Here is a 20,050-nt window from a genome sequence, read left to right as displayed (position 1 = left end):
AAACAACTCGTGAGGCTTTTTTACTGGTACACTAGGCTTCAGAAGAATTTTATCACCTATAAGGTAACAGCAGATTGAGCAAACAGCGTATTTGATAAGAAAGCACCCCTATGTCACACAATCTAAGAAAGTTTTTCTGACACAATCTTACTCTGTGCATTAACTAAAGTCTGATATGGTTCAGCAGAAAAAAAAAGTGATTCGAGGCTACAATTCACAAAGATAATGCTGGCCCAGTACTTGTCTAAAATGAACTTACCTTCATTACAAGCCAAGTGGGCAAAAAAGGCAATAATTTGTACTGTTTTTCCAAGTCCAGCCTCATCTGCCAGAATGCCGTTGAGATTCTTCCTGTAGAGCTTTGCTAGCCAGTCAAGCCCAATCTTCTGATATTCTCTGAGGGGCCCATACAGTAGCGACGGAGTATTGTACTTCACCTGTAAAGTGAATGATTTGATACTTTTTTTCTGAGTTAAATTCAGGGAGCATGTCATAAAGCATAACCATTTTAAAGTTCAATGACTAGAAAATATTTATTGTCATTTGTTGCCAAAATCTGTGAAATCATGAAAAAAAAAATCCTTTATGTAAAAGCACACACAGCAGCAGAAAACAGGGAGTCTTACCGCTGTTGTTATCCTAGAGCTGCCTTTAGGTAATAGCATTTCTGCCGCAGCAGCAACTTCTGATATGTCTCGCATATGCTTCTTTGGAGGACTCGATCTGTCTATACCCTTGTACTGGTCAATGCTAAGGAGGGAGTCTATGAGGACAACTTCTTTCTGAGGACTCTCCCTATCAGAGGTATGGTCTTCCATTTCTATGAGAAAGAAAAATAACATTGGCATTTAAAATAAACTTAAGTATCAGTTACACAAAGGAATTGAGATGGCTAGAAGTCAGATGGGGTCTAAAAGGAGGCAGGTGACTTTTAAAAATAATTCTATGATTTTCAAACTAGTCAAGCTAAAATGCAAATAGCCTAAGCGCAGGATGCCGTACATGTTTTGAATGTTCACACTAGCTAGGCTAACTTGACCATTAGCTTTTCACAACTTCTAGGGAGGTCCTCTCATACTACCTAAAACCTATCCTCAAACATGTAATTCTATCATCACTTCAATACAGAACAGATGGCAACTATGTAATAATAATAGCTAGCTATGAAGTGTGTTGTTTAATTCAGTGTAGAGAGGCTCTTCTGTGGCTCACTATTGTTCCCAAGAATCTTACACATCTTGACTTTAACACAGGCAAGCATTGCCTTCATGTCATAAGGTGAGAAATTAAAAATAAAAAAAAAAAAAAAGATATTCTTCGCTGACCGTTATCCAAAAATATTTAGTAATATCAGGAATAAAGCTATTTTTTCTAATGATCAGTCCAAACGTTTAGCAAGAAAGCCACTGTACTTTCCATTCATTCTTGTATATAACATTCTTCTTCACTTAAAAAATTAAAAACATTTTAAATGTAATTCACTCAGTATTTGTTTTCCCTATTATAAAATGTCATTTAACAGAGACCTGAAGAGCCAATCAACTTATTTCACCATGTAATTTGGCACAAGTTCTTCTAAATAAGAAGTAATTTACCTTCCTCACTGCTGTCTTCTTCACTGTCAGGCTTCGGCTGGGGCCAGTGAAAGTTTTCTGCAAAGGCACCTTCATACATCTTCAGTAAATCCTCCAGAGGCAATTCAGCTGAAGGTCATTAAAGGATGTAAGTTTAAAACGATCAAAACTTGTAACAATCAATACCATTGTTTTTAATCTCATTACATTCTCCACAGTTGTATAAAGCCAGTCCTCTAATCAGAAGTTAATTGAAAAAGTAATTATTAGGTGGATGATGGCGATATTTACTTAATGACCTTGATTACGGAGAACACTTGGCATCACACCAAGCCACTTGCTCACCCAGCTTGCTTTGTACTATATTACAAACCCACCAGACAAACTGACAGTAAACCACTGGTTGGGGAGGCAGGGGCATCAAATCCAGCTGAGTGGCTGAAAAACAATTCAAGACTTCCAAGTTTCAAAACTGACCTGTACCTCAACCCCACTAAACAGTATCTCCATGATCCCTGGTCTGATCTGTTGAAGCGGGAATGTGCATGCTGGCGGTGGCAAATCAATCAGGAATCATCCTCATTAGGAACTTGGCTGACTGGCCAAGAGTTATAATCCCTCCAACTGGCCAGCTGGCTGCAGCCACTAAGCTGCCAAACAGACCAAACAAACGGATTTGGAAACTGCATATTAATTGCCAGGCAAGCTTAGCTTAACGTGAAGCTTGCCTCTAAAAATCAGCAAGGTTTTTACCATGATAAGTGAAGTGATCCCTATGGGATACTTTGCATACATCAAGCTCAGCAGAGCAGTTATTGTTATGTTGCTAATGAAAGAGAGCTGCTAGCCGGAGCATTGTCCCTAAAAGCCCCTTAATCTTTAATTATTTATACCCCCCAAGATCAGCACTTCAGGGCCTTTTCAGACTTATCAGGTGGGTCACAAAACCCTTCTGAGATACTCTAGCCTATATTATCTATTGATGATAAAATGTTCAATCTGATACACTTCTGGTTTTAAATATTTATCATGCACTCCTAGAACATAGGTTGAGAGTATCCTGGGCTGCCTCCCCAGCAGCATGGCCAGCAGATCAAGGGATGGGATTCTGCCCCTCTGCTCTGCTGAGACCCCATCTGGAGTACTGCCTCCAGCTCTGGAGACCCCAACATAAGGGGGACATGGACCTGTTGGAGTGAGTCCAGAGGAGGCCACGAAGCAGCTGTGAGGGCTGGAGCCCCTCTGCTGTGAGGACAGGCTGAGAGAGTTGGGGCTGTTCAGCCTGGAGAAGAGAAGGCTCGGGGGAGACCTTAGAGCCCCTTCCAGGCCCTAAAGGGGCAGCAGGAGAGATGGGGAGGGGCTCTGGATCAGGGAGTGTAGCAACAGGATGAGGGGGAATGGTTTTAAACTGAAAGAGGGGAGATTTAGATATCAGGAAGAAATTCTTTGCTGTGAGGGTGGTGAGCCCCTGGCCCAGGTTGCCCAGAGAAGCTGTGGCTGCCCCATCCCTGGAGGGGTTCAAGGCCAGGCTGGACGGGGCTTGGAGCAACCTGGTCTGGTGGGAGGTGTCCCTGCCCAGGGCAGGGGGTTGGAACGAGGTGATCTTTAAGGTCCTTTCCAACCCAAACCATTCTATGATTCTTTTGGTGTGAGGTTTTAAAGAAACACAGTGCTTCAGCAGAGAAATACTTTTGCTTAAGCTATCTTTTGTGAGAACTAGTTAAGTATAGGGACCACTTTATAAAGTACAGATGTCCATCATCATCCCATAAACTAACCGCTACAATTTCCAAACAGAAAGACACAAATATGGATTACATATGACTGAACATCTGAATGCATTCAACCTCTCATTTATAACCCTATTTACAAACACAATAACGACTGTCGTTTCAGAGCCCACCACAGAGGAATCAAGCTACATGCCTACCTTCTTTGGCTAGATTAGACAATTCAGTTTGATGGTTTATGTTTCCTTCTTTAGCTTCTTGTTCCTCAATTGTTTCTTCTTCATCTTCAACTAAAATAAAAACAAATGCTAACCTTAGCATTCAAATTACACAATAATTCATGAAGTTTGTAGTAATATGCCTCTGACATATACTAGCATAGAAAATTATAAATTAGCAGGATTCAAAAAGGATGAGACATGTATGGAAAACAAGAAAATCTGAGAGCAACTATACATAGAAGATAAGTGAAAAGGAAAGGAGCGCTTCTGCCTCAGGACAAAAGGCAGTCTCAAACTCTTAAATGTTGGTTGACAATGGTCACCAGGGACAGGTTATTCTGTAGATTTAAACAGGGGGGTTTCTTCATCAGAAACATGACACAGATGTCGTCACAAGAAAGGAACTAATATGGGTTATTCAGTCTGAAATCCTCAAAACAAGCTTAAGACCACTAGCAAGATTTGAAAACCAAAGGAATGAGGACAGAAAGAAGTAAAATCTATCAACAATGATGGCAGTGTGTTTTCAGGGAAAATTTTCTTTTCAAATCTTCAGGGAAGCTCTTTTAAGGAAAACTTACTATCTAATTGACTACCTAATCTCTCTAAGAAATGGATGAGGGTTGGTATGTGGTTTGCTAAAAGCACTGCATCCATGCAGTAACAGATTGAAAACATGTGGCTTCAGGGTTTTCATATACAACTTATGTACTATGCACAATTTTGAAAAGTGACTTACCTTCCTCATCAGTCAAAGACGTGCTTGCCTTTCTTTTCCTTCCAGATAACGAACCCTAGCATTAAATAATTAAAATATGTAAAATCGTAGAAAACAAAGTTAGGGAGTTTTTTTGTTTGTTTTTTAAAGAAAGCATCAAGCACCTTGCAATCACAGCAGCATTCGCTAATAGACACTTAACACCTATTAGCACTTCCCTGGTCACTCAGAAACAGATACTCTGCGTCTGTATTGAAGGTAGCATGCAATCAGCCACTTCACGTGTTTGTGGTTCAAATTACTCAGGTCCAGCTGCGGCACAGAGCCATAGCACACTCTTTGCCTTAAAAACATTATTGAGGCACAAAACTTTTACCCAGGTTGGAATCAAGGACTAAGTGTTCACTAGTCAATAAAAAAAGACCCGGCACAGGCCTACAATTGTACCTTTCAGCTGTCCAGCATACTCTGCAGCATGGTTTAGCCTGTGCAAATTAACACCCGCAGACAGTGCTAGGCCACAGTCTGGCTGACAGCACATGCTAAAGCTTGTTCCTAGCGGGGAATTCAGATGTAGGCATTCTGCTTGGTAAAAGGGGAGCATTTCAGCAAGTGCTACGCCAGATGGCTCAGGGCCTCAGAACAACAACCCCTCGCCCATTTTTTTCCAATTGCACAGATACAGGCAAGGCATCCTAGCACACATTTCCTCTAGGGCAAAACATACTTGAGTTTCATTCAGTTTGATCCATTCTGTAACATATACCTACATCTCTCTGCAGATAAATCACAGCTGAATAGTTGAAAACGTGCTTTCATGCCCCACAAAGTTCATCCCTGGTTACACACTAGATGAGACTCTTGTCCAAAATGAAGGCTGGTAATTAATTTGTACATTCTTTTTGGTCTTGCAATCTTAGAATGCCTGATTCAAAGCCATTGAGTGACTACGAATTCTTCCTTTAAAAGACACATATCAACAGCAATCCACTTCCCCGTTAAAAGTTGTGGTTTGTAACCAGAAAAAATGGTATTTGTGCTTATGACAATACATTCTATTGTCAGTAACTTCCCAGAAATCTGCTTATCATCACCATGTATTTAAGGAAAACATTTCACTTTTAATCAAAACTTTTTCACACTGATAGTCATATTTAAACTAATTTGATGGGTTTTTTTAAGAAACAGAAAGACTTACCATTTCACTTTCTTTTTCCAACAAAAGGTCATCTGCAGATTTTGTATCCTTACCTGAAAAATTACATACTTGATGTATGCATTAGTCGCTTAGCAATTTTATGTTTCTTACGTGAACTTTTAAATGCATTCAACATAAACCACAAGAAATATTACAAAACCATTAAAAAACCTCGAACTCATAGTTCAGTTCTGTTCACAACCTATTATTAGCATCTCACAATTCTATCACCAACAAGATTAAACCCCACTGAATGAAATTACATAAAACAATAGCATCAGAATTTATACTGGATTTCTTAAAAAATGGAATACAATTACCTTTCCTTGAAATTCTCTTTAAATTCAAAGCTTTTCTCCTCTTCTCTTGAAATTCAATTTGCAGTTTTATTTCAACAACCTGAAATGTAAATCGAGTCTCATAAAGCACTTAAATTTTATAAGTAAATTACTGAAGATGGGAAAAACAGTATGACTTGCACAAGTATTAATATGTCAGTATTTTACCTGTTCAATGTTAGACCAGAAGTATTCTATTTCTCTAGCAATTGATGCAGCAATTCGCCGTAGTTTGTTTTGTTCTTCTCTTTTAGCTCGCTCTTCATTAAGTTTCTTTTCTTCGTGATAACGAGCCACAGTTCTTACCATCTAAAATACCATGAGAGATACTGAATTACGTTACCCCAACATACGCATCATTGAGTTTCTTAAGGTTATAGTGGTTATCAGCAGGCAGATGTTGACCATAGCCTTACACACGTAGCACTTACCTCCAATATTTCTAAGTCTTACCATGCCAGGAAAACAACAGACATGAAACTCGAAGGAAAAAGAAAATACAAGAACTACAACTAAGCCATCAAGTAGGTAACTACTCTCTCTCAACACAAAAAAAAAAATAGAAAAAAACCTACTGAAATTAGCAGCAAACACATGAAAGAAGACTTTTTTTCAGACAGCACATATGAAGTCACAGAGATCACACCACAAAACGTCAGAAACCAAAGGTAAAATGAGTTCAAAAAGAGCATACATACACGAGCGAAAGATCAGTCAATGGCTGTTAAAGACTGACTTGATTGCAACCTTTAGCTCAGGAGGTCCCTAAAACACTGACTTCCAGAAGTTCGAAGCATACTGCCAGAGGAAGGATCATTTCATATTTGCCCTTCCTGTTTCTCCTATTCTTAAAAACCTACCATTGGCCACAAATAGAATAAAAGCTTCAAATCCAGATTTAAATTATATTCAAAATGCAGATCTTCATTTTACAAAATGATACACCTATTTCAATACTTTGCCTATAAGGAAGAGAGTTCTGAGTTTCCATCATTTCAGAATATACAATAGAAAACGACATGGCAATTTAAACTGATGACCTTCAGTTGCTCTCTTCATTACCCCAAACGGGTCATAAATGTATCAAAAGAAGGTACTACATTGCTAGAATCCATAGAAAACTCTTGCTTATTGTAAATAAACAGATTTTACATATTTCGTCTCACACCTCCCCATGTTTTCATTCCATCACTGACTTAATTATTCCCACTGTGCTGCTCTCTTCTGCTACGGAAACAGTTCTCTACCATGTTTCCACTGCTGTCGTTAGAACTCCATGGGTTCTCCTTCATCTTTTTCTGAGATTAAGAAAAAAGAATTAAACAGACAACCACACCCAATGGAAGTTATTTACAAAATTCTATATTTATTCTTCACTGAGGGGGAATAACTGACTTGCGAGGCAGGCACAGTAGCCATACTTTTTAAATATGGCACGGTCAACACATTGACTGGGTCCCCTAAACAAGCTATTTGATTTCCAGGGGAATAAAAGACACAAAATCCAAAACTATTATTTGCATCCATACAAATTATCTATCCAATACAATTATCTAGTCTGTTTCAAATGCTAGAATATCCAAAGCTGACAACAGGGCTTCTCATCTAAGTTAAAAATTGGTGCCTTACATTCTCCATCACTTCTATCTGTAGAAAAAGAACATTTAAATAGCTTTGCTACCAAGCTCAGTGATAGCAAGATCAATTGTTGCGAGTCAAAAAGTGTTTTTCAAGTACCTTCTTAGCAGTTGCCATCTTCCACTTTCTCTCTTGGGCAAAATCAGTTGCCATCCACTGCATTTCTTCCAGCAAATAATCCCAGTGCGATTTTGGTCTTGGAGCCTCTTGGAGTTTAGGCAGTCGCCTCAGGGACCACAAACCTTCCTTTCTCAGTTCTGCTATTCGCTGATGGATTTGATTTTCCTTAAAAAGTACATACAGTTACAATGAAGCTGCAGAATGTACCCAAACCAGTAGCCAAATAGAAAAATAATATTTGCTCCCACTCCATCAAAATAATTGACAGCAAAAAGAGGTGTAACGGCATGACACACGCATTACAAAAATCAAGTCTGAACACTGCATCAATAAAAAAATTACTGGACTAAATTGAACCTATGCGTAAAGAGAATCACAGTACTTCAACCTGTATTGCAAGAAGTATTTTGCTAAATAACAGGTTAAAAAAGGTTCACTGGGTAGCACAAAAAACAAGTTCCAAGACATATGCAAACTGCAACCAAATAATTCTGGTTTTGTTTATAAATTGAAATTGCGTATGTATATTTATCCACAGAAGATAAATGTATCTTCATTATTAATACTGCTTGGTTTTGTGAAAAGACAAGTCTCTATGATGTTCCTGTTAAATACGCAAAACATCTGCAGTTAGCTATAAAAATAAATACGGCTGCAGTCACCTTAAGTGAGCAAATAGAATCAATATAATAGAAAGAATGCAACAACAGTATGAAGACCAGTGCATCTTCAACTTCTCTGAATGCCCATAAAAGCAAAACTCATTATGTAAAGCAGACTAAAAAAGAAAACCAAACAACAAATACCCCACTCCCCTGAAAAATAGCCCATCTTCATAACTCAAACACATAGCTCATTTTAATTGTTGTGTGTTAACTGTTCTTAAGTTTCAGGAAAAAGACAAAAAAAAAAAAAAAATCTTACCAGCTTTACTTGCTCAGCAAGCTTGTCTTGAGAGTTGTCCTGTGGTAATACTGCTGCATTCTGAGCTGGACTTTGTGTTTTAGGTGCTGCTGCTACTGCTAAGCCTGGGGGTTTTGATGCAATAGGGGACAGAGACTTGTTAGTTGCTGGAGAGGTCCTGTTTGTTTGTACTGGATATGTAGAAGGCGGTGTTGTGCCCGAGATAGTCGCTGGCGCAACAGATGAGGTAGGCGGTAGTGTATTTGCCGTAAGACGCTGAGAAGTCTGAGCAGGATCTGCAGATGGTCGTGTCAGAGTCACAGTCTGTCCAAGAAACACATTTGTTAGTGATGAATTTAGGATTCAATACTGTCTTAGTCTACGCTACGGCAGAACATAATGTGGACTTTAATTTAACCTGAATTTTTATAAGGAATGGACTTAAGTGTTCAGTAGGATTAAAAAACTAACATATTTCATGCATTTTCAATAAGATAACGATCTAAGATTTCACTGGGTGTTGAAACAAACGTATTTTCACCCCAATAAAGCTCACATACCTGTTGCTGTATTGTAGCTTGTGGCTGCGACACTTGGTTTGCTGTCTGTCCTTGCACATGGATTGCTGGTGGCACCTGCTGTTGCAGCGGCGCTGGAAGCGGGGCGGAAGCCAGAGGCACACTTTGAGGCTGGATCTTCACTTGAATCTGAGGCTGAGCCGGAGATTCCACTACCTGTGGCTGCTGCTGTGAAAGCTGCAGCGCAGCCGGCAGAGACGTCATGGGGACGTTCGTGGGTTGCAGCCTCCCCGGCAGCTGCGGCGGCGGTGTATGCAGACTCGCGGCGTTCTGCACGGGAGGGCCTTTAGAGGGGTCATACTGTTGTTGAGTCTGTTTCTGTCCAGTCAGCTGTACGGTTTGAGGAGTGGGAGGCATTCCGCCTACAAAGCAAGAGAAAACACAGCACAGATGAAATTAAAACGTCAAATGCTCTTTACTGATACAAAGAGGAAATCAACTGCAAATAGACTAATTTGTTACTTACTTTGCCACAAGACACCATCACTTGAAAATACCACATCACAATCACAAAATAAATCACCATTACAATAAACAAAGTATTTCATGCACAGGACTGCAACTAAAATTTGGAGCACAGCAACTATAAAAAAAAGTGTCATTGTATGTGTTCTGAATTTCTTACACTTAAAAAAAAAAACTGGTGAGCTAATGGAATTTAACCTAAAATAACAGCATAAAGTCTAAATAATATTTAGTTCTTAACACATTCACTCTAACACATATTCTAGAGCATGACTAATGAATAAAAATTTGTCATGGTGTTGCAAATTAGGAGGCTTCCTTTTCATAAATCATTGGCTCAGTTCCAGAATTCTCAGATTATCCATTTTGCATCAGCACCTGTGACGTATTTCCATGCCCACATGCACCTTTGGAGCCCGTCACTCAGCTCCTTAAACAAACCAGGCATTGCATACCAAGTATTAATTTACATGGAGAAGTGCATGGTGAGACTAGGATCTTGGAAGGCCAGAAGCCCAAGTTTCTAGTCCCATCACTAACATCTCCTTGTTAAATTAATGTGCAATTGGCATGTGGTGACACAGTACCTTGTGCCGTTGGCATTAGCTGTTGAAGAGGAACTCCTGAAGCCACACCCGGGTGCTGAAAAACCATCCCATGACGGCCCACTTCAATTCGTGGTCTCTTAGACGAATCTGTGATATTCAAATTCCATTTATGGCATGGTATAATGGAATGGGTTCAATTTTACAAAGCAAACTACTACACATGATTCCAACATCAGCTCAGAAAGCTATGACTACTAAACATGTGTAGCATTTATGAAGAACATGCTCCAAGGGCAGAGTCCCTCTAACTTCGAGTTGGCCATCTCCAATCTTCTTAGCCAGAACAATCAACCTAACAGTGTCCATGCCTGCCAAACCCAGGCCTATATATTGTGAGTGGAGTGCACTCTTCGCACAGCACCATTCACAATAGATAGTCCTAAGGATTTGGCAATTCCCAAGGTGAGGCAAAACCGTATTTCCAGAGTTACAGAACAGTGGGCTCCGTTAACTGTTCGGGAAAAAACAAAAAAGGAACCAACGTGAAATTCTGTCTGCGGAACATACCTGCTGGTGCAAGCGCCTGCTGTCTCTTAAAAGCTTCAATTTCTATGGTGTTCACAGTCCCCGTTACTGGAGTCCCTGTATGCGTTTGCTATCGGGAAAAGAAAACAAATCACAAAAGTTCAATCTGTAGATAGTCTAACACCAACATGTAATTTACAAATGCATCTACAGAGGCTAGCACAGAACAAATCCTTCAGCGCAGTTGCACAATGAAGAAAACAAGAACCAGTCAATATCTGCCTGCAAGTTTTAGACGTCCACGATGCAGAGATACTCTTTGTTGAATTTAAGTTTTAAAAGAGTAAATAAACCGATGAAGGTGGTTATATATAATACATGTCTACATTTTTTAGAAAGTTATAAACTTGCCCAATTTTTTTTAATAAATGGAAATTTTCATTAATGTATTATCCTTCATCATTGACTTCATTACAACATTATGCAAAAGTGATGTATTCATACAGTACATAGCTGCAATAAAAAGCTGACATAAAAAAAACATTGTGACTTCATTACAGGATTAATTAGAAGGGAAATTAGATGAGGAAAGAGAATTTACGCATAAACTGTATCATAACTAAGAAGACACAAAAGTAAGGAATGAGAGTCAATACATTTGTGGAAGCTCATCCTTTTCAGTCTGTGTGAAACACCAGTAACGCACAAACTAACTCTCATCCTGAAAACAGTTTAAGCCTAATTCAGTCTCCACCACTGTCATTCTCAAGACAGAGCACCAGAAGTTAGCCTTGAAATATTTCAGGAAGGACTGCTAAGACTCAGAAGGTGGAATAAAAGCACCTCAGCCACATTACGCAGGTTCCAGTTCCAGTTTTCCAGATGCTAGACTTGTACTTGTCTGCACAGCTGGCAAAATGAGTACCATGAAGGAACTCGATGAGGAGAAACACAATATTGCCATAAGGCTAATGTGACATCAGAGCTCATCAGAAATTACTAGACATTTTGTCTGAGGATAAATATCACACAACTACGAATTAACAAACCTGGAAAAGCACCATTGATGTTGAGATGGAAAAGAAATCACAAGGGGTTGATTCAGCTTCACAGGGCGTTTAGCTTCAGTAGGATTAAATAGTGCACGAAAACTTTATTTTAAAATTACTACAATTAATATTGGCAATGATGGCAGACAACATATCCTAGATAATCCTTTCAGTATCAAACTCAGATGGTAGACTTACGAATGGGATTATTGAAACAAACAAATTTGGGTATATGATGATTCCCATGCTCTTTGGGCCCTCATCACTACTTGAGTACTTATTAATGTCCGCCAGTGTCTGTGCAAGCCCAGTTCTTTTCAGCAAGTTTCCAAGTCGCATTTTTAAGTTCTCCGCAGTATTTAGCCATGCTATACCCAATATTCTACTATGAAACTTGTTACGATGAAAATAAGAGTCCAAAGAAAGGGCTTAAAAGATTCTATCAGAAAATACAAAGATGAACTTTATGTATGCCTGTATGTCCTGGAAAATGAGCTAATTTAACATTCAAGTTCTCTAAGTGTCATTTGCTATTGGTGAGACCCTCTGCCGTATCGATGTACAGTAAGCGTTTGCAAACATTGCGGGAATTTATTATGACAACATAGCAAAGACAGCAATTTCGCAAAAGAATCTTCTACTTTATTCACAGGTCTTTCCTTCTCTGATTTTTAATAGAAATTCTACCAATGTAAATTAAGCCTAAGGAAGAAAACACCAGTCAGCATGGAAATAAACTGCAGCAGTCACAACCCTGCATGTTCAATGCTTCATCGAATGGTATTAATAAACACAGCCAATGTCACCTAAAATGACCAAGTTCAAACCCTCCTTTTTGAGCTGAATACATCTCATGCCACTCAATTCTATCAATAGCTAGGAATTAATGACATTTAATCTCTTTGCTGCATTTGTGGCCACTCTAGCAATACAGGTACAGCCATTAAGATGTGAATTTTGGGTTTAAGAATCTCAGACTCATATTCATCGCTAATGGTCATGGTTCACTGCCATCTCACACTCAATATGGATTAACTTTTCAAATGTTTGCCTTAACACAAGGCAGACATGCAGTAGATTTCAAGTCCAACAGCCAGTGCCTGGCAGAGCATCATACACTTAGGCATTTATAGAATTTTCAAAGTAAGTCAGAAAAACTTATTTTGTACAATGCTACAGAATTAACAAATTCAGCTTCTGTCCCACTTGCATCAAATGCTTTCTGGGACATCAGTTTAAGAAAGTATGTTCTCCAAACTCTGCTTCAAATGCCATTTATTTCACCAGCGCTCTTACCCTGGATGATCGCATACTCACTGTTTCAGGCTGCGTCTCTACTTTAGGATTTTTGACTGACATTTTCTTAAGAGTATGCCTCCCAGCTGTCTGCATTATCACCACATAATTTAGGCCAGACGCTTCAAAGAGCAAAGATATTACGTCTTTATAAATTGCAGTCACACACCACTAATACTAGACTAAAACTGTCCTAACTTTAATTAAAATAATGTAGTTCTCCGGAGGTCATGATTATACAGCACACACGCAATAATCATTCTGTGTGCTGCACTTACGCACTCAAATTTGAATGATGATGCTGATCGGGACACATTATTTCTCTATAAACAAAGAGAAAGACTGATGGAAAGAGATTATACTTTTCTTTAACAGTCTGTGCTAAAAGGTAATATCACAATTACACAGAGAGTTTTGTACCTGGTAGTTTCTCTGAAACAGTTCTGAAATGGTGTAATTCAAACGTACTTCAGTACTAGAGCTTGATGATAACCCAAATCACTACGATAAATAACCTGATATACTATTACATGTTTTAGACAACATAGATGAAGCCTGACTACCCAGGGAGACTTGCAAGCCGTGTCAGTAATGGCCATAACAAAGAGCTCTCCGTGCAAGCCCCTTTACTATGCAAGTTGTTTGTACAATATCACAGCGAACATCTCATTTGTTATACACAGGAATACAGCCCAGTTTACATTTCATTTAACTCTCCATTTTCCAAAACCTAGATGAAAGCAGTGCAGACTCTACAGCTTCCGTGGTACAGCAGAGTAATTCTCCCTGTAACACCTGCTATTCAAGTGTACGTACATGATTGAGCTAAAAAGTAAATATTTCCGTTGCAGAGGAATTAAGTTATATGACTTCTCAGGGTATATAAGCAATGATGTCTGGGTAGCACAGATTTGAAGGCAGCTGCATAAACCCATACTAGCCTGAATTAAAAAGCTACAGTATCACCGATTCACCAAAATTTTAATTGATTATCACATTTATTTCTTTGTTCAATATTCCCTCACGCAAAAAAAAAAAGAAAAAAAAAGAAAAGTGAAAAATGAAAAAAAGAACTTGTGTAATAAAAACAAGCACTTCAGTTTCTTCTTCCCACCGTTTATGGTAGAGCTAATGGAAACCAGTTAGTTATTTAAAAAAAATTGTGTTAGAGGGTTATTATTGCTGTTTATAACATTTCAGGGGAGGCAAATCCAAAACCTTCTTTAGCCATACTCAAAACCTTTAATAGATAAGGGAAAAAAGAAAAGAAATTTAGAAGAAATCCACAATTACAATGCCACAGACAAAAGAATCCATATTATCACTATGCGGAATGCACAAATGAACCAAATGCATTAGGGAAACAAAAGACAAACAAACCAAAGTGAAAACATTCAAGCTGAAAGTTAATGAAATAAGCCAGCAACCTGCAGACAAAGATTTAACTTCCTCAGGCTTCATTAATACTGATGCATTTGAAGATTGCAAAGGTTCTTTTTCTGTTTTGTTTAGATGATAAGGGATGGGCTCTTGGGAAAACTCTAATTCATCTAAGAAATATCAAATCTGAATGAAGAAAAAAAATCTGGGATGAAACTACATTTTAGAACCATTGAAAAGTACCTGAAATGGTTGCTGCTGGGATGAAAAAGCAGCAGAAACATTTGGAGGAAGCTGGGTTGCTATAGCGACAGGAGTACCAGTCTGCCCATCCTTTCCTGTCACAACCTTTACCTGAGAGAAATATTTTGGGAAAAAAAAAAAGAAGGGAGAATCATTTTCTTTTTAAAAGTTTTTCTTCTTTTTTTTTTTTTGTTTGCTTGTACTGTTCAACACACTCATTTTGTACTGGTGGTACCTCGCTGAAGAGGGGATTATAACTAAACCACCATCAGTACAGCTCGCTTTGAACACAGGCCATTTTTGAAGAGTTCTGTCTCACTTTTAATAGAACAGCGAACGGCCTTGACTATTTATAGTGACTTCTCGTCACTGGAAACCTTTTCTTAAATCCAGTTAACATAAAAGTGTTTTAAACTTAATGATTGCTGCTCCTAACGGACAACGAATTAGCATGACAGACAGTTTGAACTTAAGAAAGCTCCAACATTTATTTAAGCAATGAGCACAGCCACCATTCGCTCTCCCCCTGAACTCCCAAAGGGATCAACCTTTCCAGGCAAGGGATGAAGTGCGTTGCTTTAGCAGAAAGTGATAAAGAGGGGGGAGGGGGAAATTAAAGAGAGGAAGACAAAAAAAATACAAAGAAAGAACATACTCAAAAGATGCTTAATCTTTCAAAAGGATTCATCATTTGAAAACATGTAAAGGCTTCTGCTGTAAAATTCTCCAGCAGTTAGACAGACAAGCGGCTTTCACAAACAAAAGACGATCCGTCACGAGAAGGCAGTGAAGTACAGCGAACTCCAAACCCGAGAGACCGAGGGGTAGAGCCTCAACTGATGTAAACTGTAGTAGCGCGACTGACTTCAATGAACCTATACGATTTACACCCGCTAAAGGTCGCTCAAAATGTGCTTACTGTAGTGAAAAATACCTGGTATTTCAACTGACAAACACGCAACCCAACAAGAACACCTAAACAATTTGACAAAATACAAACCAGGTGAAAAAAATAAATCATTGAATATCCATTGTCAATAAATTACAATAACAGGCTATCTCTTATGTTACTACGTATAGAAAGAAATGATTCCTTCAAAATTATCAATAACTATCACAAGCAGAAATACCTTTTTCCTAGTCAAGAATTTTAGACTACAAAACAATGAAAAATTCAATTTCAGCTGATATACTGTTAAAATTTCCCACAAATTCCAGCTGAAGATTTGATCACTAAAAGTTCACACCTAACAGAGTCATCAGTTTTCTCTGAAGACACTCATTTCTAACAGATATTTCAAAGCACTACGAGTTCCTTTGCATAACAGGTTTGGGTCTTTACAAACTGGCAACTATAGACCCTTGCATATTTTTACAAATTTTAAAAGGTATTTGTGAGTGCCAAGTGATGCAGGGGCATGGGGCATATCCACCCTCTCGCAACCAGTGGCCAGGCAGGTTTGCAGGCAGGTGCTGCACCAGCACCCAGGGGTGCTGCAGGTTGAGCGCTACACGAGTGGGTGCAAACGTGCAGGGAAAGTTGCTCAGGATCTAGCGGTGGCAAGCTTATTTCAAGTCCTTTGCCATTAATAAACGGTGAATTCAAGTTAGTACTTTTACAGCTTTACATAAATAACGAAGTTTACTTGTTACTGTCCAGTCTCTAAGTGCTATTTTTTAATCATTTAGACAGCACTACATCCACAGAGCTCTAAAACGGCCTAAGTAACCGGATTCATTACTACGGACCCATAAACATTACGATTCACATGCTTTCTCTGAGTAATTAGATTAATTCAGGGGTTTTGTTGGCCACAGCAACCCTGAACTTCAATAACATCTAGGGTTACAAGTTACATGAGTCAAACAGAGGTTAACCTCTTATCAGACTTCTTGCTCATTCTTTTTTGGTTTGTTTTAGTCTAGTAAGAGAAATTTAATCTGCGATTCCTATTCATATTCATTCTGATAGCTTAAAACAACTTCCACACCAATGCCATCCTTATTTGCGTGCTGGCTTATATACTAACTAAGACAGTGAAAGCTCTTTTCACCCCTCTGTTCTTTTCTTTTAAATACATAAATCTAACGGCATGCTCAAACCGAGCTGTCGCATCACACTACCTAGCAGAACTGCATTCTCTCAGACCAATTATTTAAAGACTAATTGCTGTACCTCATCAAGTAAAAACGATTTGTCAAGTACTGTCACTTTCTCTAATACTTCACAGTCCAGGTGCCACAACTTCATCTACGATTTTATTCCAAAACGTTAACCAAGGGATTTCTTACCTCATCATTGATGACCTCAGATTGTTCTTCCTCTTCTTCCTCCTCCAGGTCCAAGTCATTTTGCCTCAGGTATGCTTGCAGCGGAACACAATGTTTCTTCTTAAAAGCTAAAAAGTCCATCATATTCCCTTGAAGATGTTGCAGGAAAAACAGTTCGATCAAACATTCCTTAAAAGTTTCCTTAAGAATTTCCATCTGCTTGTGGTGATGATCCAAACATTGTTTTCTCATTTGAGCAGTCTCTTGGTTGGCAGGAGGAATCTCCTCCAATTTCTTGGGTTGTTTTTTCACTGCCGTATTAACTGTAGGAGTAAGAGGAAGGCTCGACAGCGCCTGTGGTACAGTGGCCCGAGAAGGACTTGTGGGAGGAGGTGGTGAAGTCATTCCAAATGCACTAGGTCCTCCAACTCCAGCTATCAATCCACCAGAAGTCCTGTCATATCCAATGGGTCTACCCAGCTGCTGTCCCTGAAGCACTTGCTGCTGCTGTTGCATAAGTTGCCCTTGGATGATATTGCTGATTTGGGGTGGCAAGCTGGTCGTCGTAATATGGCCCGGGCTAGTCAGAGATTGCATATTTGCTCCGCTAGCTACAGGACTTTGAGGACCGAGATGATGAATGGTGCCACCAGACTGCGAGTGAGGCTGTGAAAGCCTGCGTTCCCTTACCGTAGCGGGTGTCCCAGAAGACGGAAGCTGTACTTGTGCAGCAGCTCCTTGAGCAATTTGTGCAATTCCCGGTCCTTCTTGATACACAAAGTGTCCGCCATTTGAAGGACTCAAGCTGATTTGTCTCACAAGCACACTAGCGTCTACAAATCCTCTGGTAGGGCTCTGGCTGCACATACCCAAGCCGGGGCCTGGAGTGCCTGCCCGAACACTTGGTAACGTTTGCACTGGCACCGGGTTGGGCTGTGTAGGGCTTTGAGACTGAACCTGCTGAGGCAGCGGCGACGTGACTTGAATATATGAGGGGGATCCATGCTCAAAGCGCCTCTGCTGGGGACTGAACTGAAAACTCGGTGATGTTGGGTTCGGGATTGGCAGTGGAGTAAGCGTTATCTGCTGGTTTCCTGAAGCGACCGGTCCAACGTTCTGCAACGTGATGTTCACATTCTGCCCAGCCACAGGACTACGACTCATTATAAACTGTTGTATTTGGTAACTGGGGGACTGGGGTGCAGACGGACTTGCAGAAGGTGCAAAAGACGCTGCGGGGGACTGGGGTAAATTTGCCTGTTGCTCTTCTCCCTCACTGCCCGTGAAGGACCTGGACCTCTGGAGCTGGCGCTGGGCATTCTGAGGACCATTACCATGGTGCATTCTCACTGTTCTAGGTTTTTTACCATACACTCTAAAGAAATACACAAAAACAGCAATTTAAGGAAGGTAAAAATATTTCTGTAACTGAAACTGTTTAATTACTATTCAAAAGTACTACCTTGTAGTAAGAGCTTGGTTATGCTGTCTTTGCAGCTACTTAAAATGTTTTATGTCAGCAGTCAAATTATCTGAAATCCTCATCATCACAAAAGCTCACTTAAATCCTTTATATGCTTCTCTAGCTAACAAAATGCTATTGAATAGTTTAGAAATGATACAATCCTCTTAGCTAGTTAAAGTGACTAAAAATTATTTAAAAAGGAAAACTTTTCCCCTTTCTGTGGAACTCCAAAAATGAACAGTCAACAGCAAAAGCATCTACTCTTCTACATCACCTACACTCACAGTGTTTCAGTGCTTTTAAAACTTAAAACAACGTTCTTGAAAACACAACAGGAGCTTAAAATATACAGTAGGTTTCTTCAACAATAACTAAAACTATGATAAAAACGAACGCAGGCTATTCAACTTTATTGTTCTAGCTACTGAAGAAAAAACGCGTCATGAAAACTCTCCCTACCAAATCATCTAGATGTTTGAAAAAGTATTGTACCTGACACTTAACTCTACCATCTCTTTCCTTCAGAACACTAACCCCTTAAAGAGATGAGAATTAATCCAAATCTGCATTTCATTTAAAGTGTTGTTTATTGAGCCAAGCTATCCAGAACCCCCAAAATGTTCTGGGTTTGTATTTCAATCAACGAGAAAAAAAAAAAAATTCTCCTGACGTGCACTGACAGGTAGATGCAGCGCTGGGTGTTGCACAGCAATAGCGGCAAAAGAAAAATGAAACCTGATTTTTTTTTTTTTTTTCCCCAAATCTCTCTCATATTTTGAAAACAACAGTTGGTATCTCAGGCCGAACAGACGCACAAGTGTGTGTCTCTGCTCCTAGCTCTGAAGTTGGCTGAAGTTGCCGCCCGGCAGCAGCTCCTCAGCTGCCGCTGGGGCAGGGGAAGGGGACACGGCCGTCCTGGGCGACCTGCAGCCGCCCGCGAGGCCCCGGGGACGGAGACCTCCCCTCCCGCCCCGGGGCAAGGCTCCGGGCTCGGGCTCCGTCCCTCCCTCGGGCCGGCGGGGCGGGAGGGCACAGGGACCGTGGGCTCCTCAGAGGCACGTTTCCGAAAGATTTAATAATACCGCAACACTTCGCGGTATTGCGACCCTTTCACAGCGCTGATACCGAATAATTAAGATCCAAACGATATCACCTATCGCCAGTAACAAGGTCTTATTATTTTAATTACCTGTACCTCGCTAACATTTACGGCCCAAGTGAAAACACTTAATTAATTACGCGCTGATAAGGAAGCGTCACCAGCGGGCCGCCGCCGGCCCCTGCCCGCCCCGGGCGACGGGACCGCCTTTTGTGTGCCCAAACCGAGCCCCGCCGGCGGCCCGCACGGCCGGGCCCCGCCGCACCGACTTCGCGCGGAGCTTCCCCGGCCGAGGCGCACGGGGGCAGCGCCCCGGGAAGCGCGGCCGCTTCCCCCCCCCTCCCTTCTCCGCGGCGGCCGGCCCGGCCCTGCCCGCCCCGTGCGGCGGCGCGGGGAAGGCCCGCTCCTCCGCGGCCGCCGCCAGCACCGGTGCCGCCGGGGCCTCGGGCCCGAGGCCTGCGGGGCTGGCGAGGGGGGTAAGGCGGGGAGGAGTGGGTCCCGGCCGCCCCCCGCGGCCCCTCGAGCCCGCCGGGCCCCACTTACCGCGGGCGGCGGGGCCGGAGTTTCCATTCGCTCCCGGCAGGAAGCGGGGGCGGGGGGCGGCCGCGGCGGCAGCCGCTACCAGCGCCGGCAGGAGACAAACCGCGCCACCGCCCCCGCCGCGCTCTGCGCCTGCGCCGCCTCCCCCCCG

At 41.0% G+C, this 20,050-nt stretch overlaps 1 protein-coding gene across 14 annotated transcripts in view; it reads right to left on the bottom strand.

The window, feature by feature from the left end:
* The window catches only part of LOC128916898 (E1A-binding protein p400-like), a 51,549-nt gene extending 31,536 nt beyond the window's left edge, over positions 1-20,013 (bottom strand). For 12 of the 14 annotated variants that reach the window (XR_008469084.1, XM_054219099.1, XM_054219100.1 and 9 more), the window contains exons 1-15: positions 19,903-20,013; positions 16,817-18,170; positions 10,599-10,686; positions 10,071-10,178; positions 9,001-9,380; positions 8,462-8,764; positions 7,517-7,702; positions 5,948-6,088; positions 5,762-5,840; positions 5,442-5,494; positions 4,265-4,319; positions 3,505-3,594; positions 1,596-1,703; positions 627-820; positions 260-437 (exon numbers count right to left, since the gene is read on the bottom strand). Coding sequence is in view for 13 of the 14 variants with exons in the window: in XM_054219099.1 (XP_054075074.1) it covers positions 260-437; positions 627-820; positions 1,596-1,703; positions 3,505-3,594; positions 4,265-4,319; positions 5,442-5,494; positions 5,762-5,840; positions 5,948-6,088; positions 7,517-7,702; positions 8,462-8,764; positions 9,001-9,380; positions 10,071-10,178; positions 10,599-10,686; positions 16,817-18,139 (3,286 nt within the window). In the remaining variant the exon portion in view is untranslated. The remainder of the gene's footprint in view (positions 1-259; positions 438-626; positions 821-1,595; positions 1,704-3,504; positions 3,595-4,264; positions 4,320-5,441; positions 5,495-5,761; positions 5,841-5,947; positions 6,089-7,516; positions 7,703-8,461; positions 8,765-9,000; positions 9,381-10,070; positions 10,179-10,598; positions 10,687-16,816; positions 18,171-19,902) is intronic. The other 2 variants (XM_054219105.1, XM_054219110.1) reach the window with 1 other exon arrangement.
* Between the last annotated feature and the right edge of the window lie 37 nt (positions 20,014-20,050).

This window comes from Rissa tridactyla, chromosome 13 (assembly GCF_028500815.1).
Source record: "Rissa tridactyla isolate bRisTri1 chromosome 13, bRisTri1.patW.cur.20221130, whole genome shotgun sequence".
NCBI lineage: Eukaryota > Metazoa > Chordata > Aves > Charadriiformes > Laridae > Rissa > Rissa tridactyla.
The sequence above is the reverse complement of the archived record's forward strand: the minus strand, read 5'-3'. Positions and strand labels throughout refer to the sequence as shown.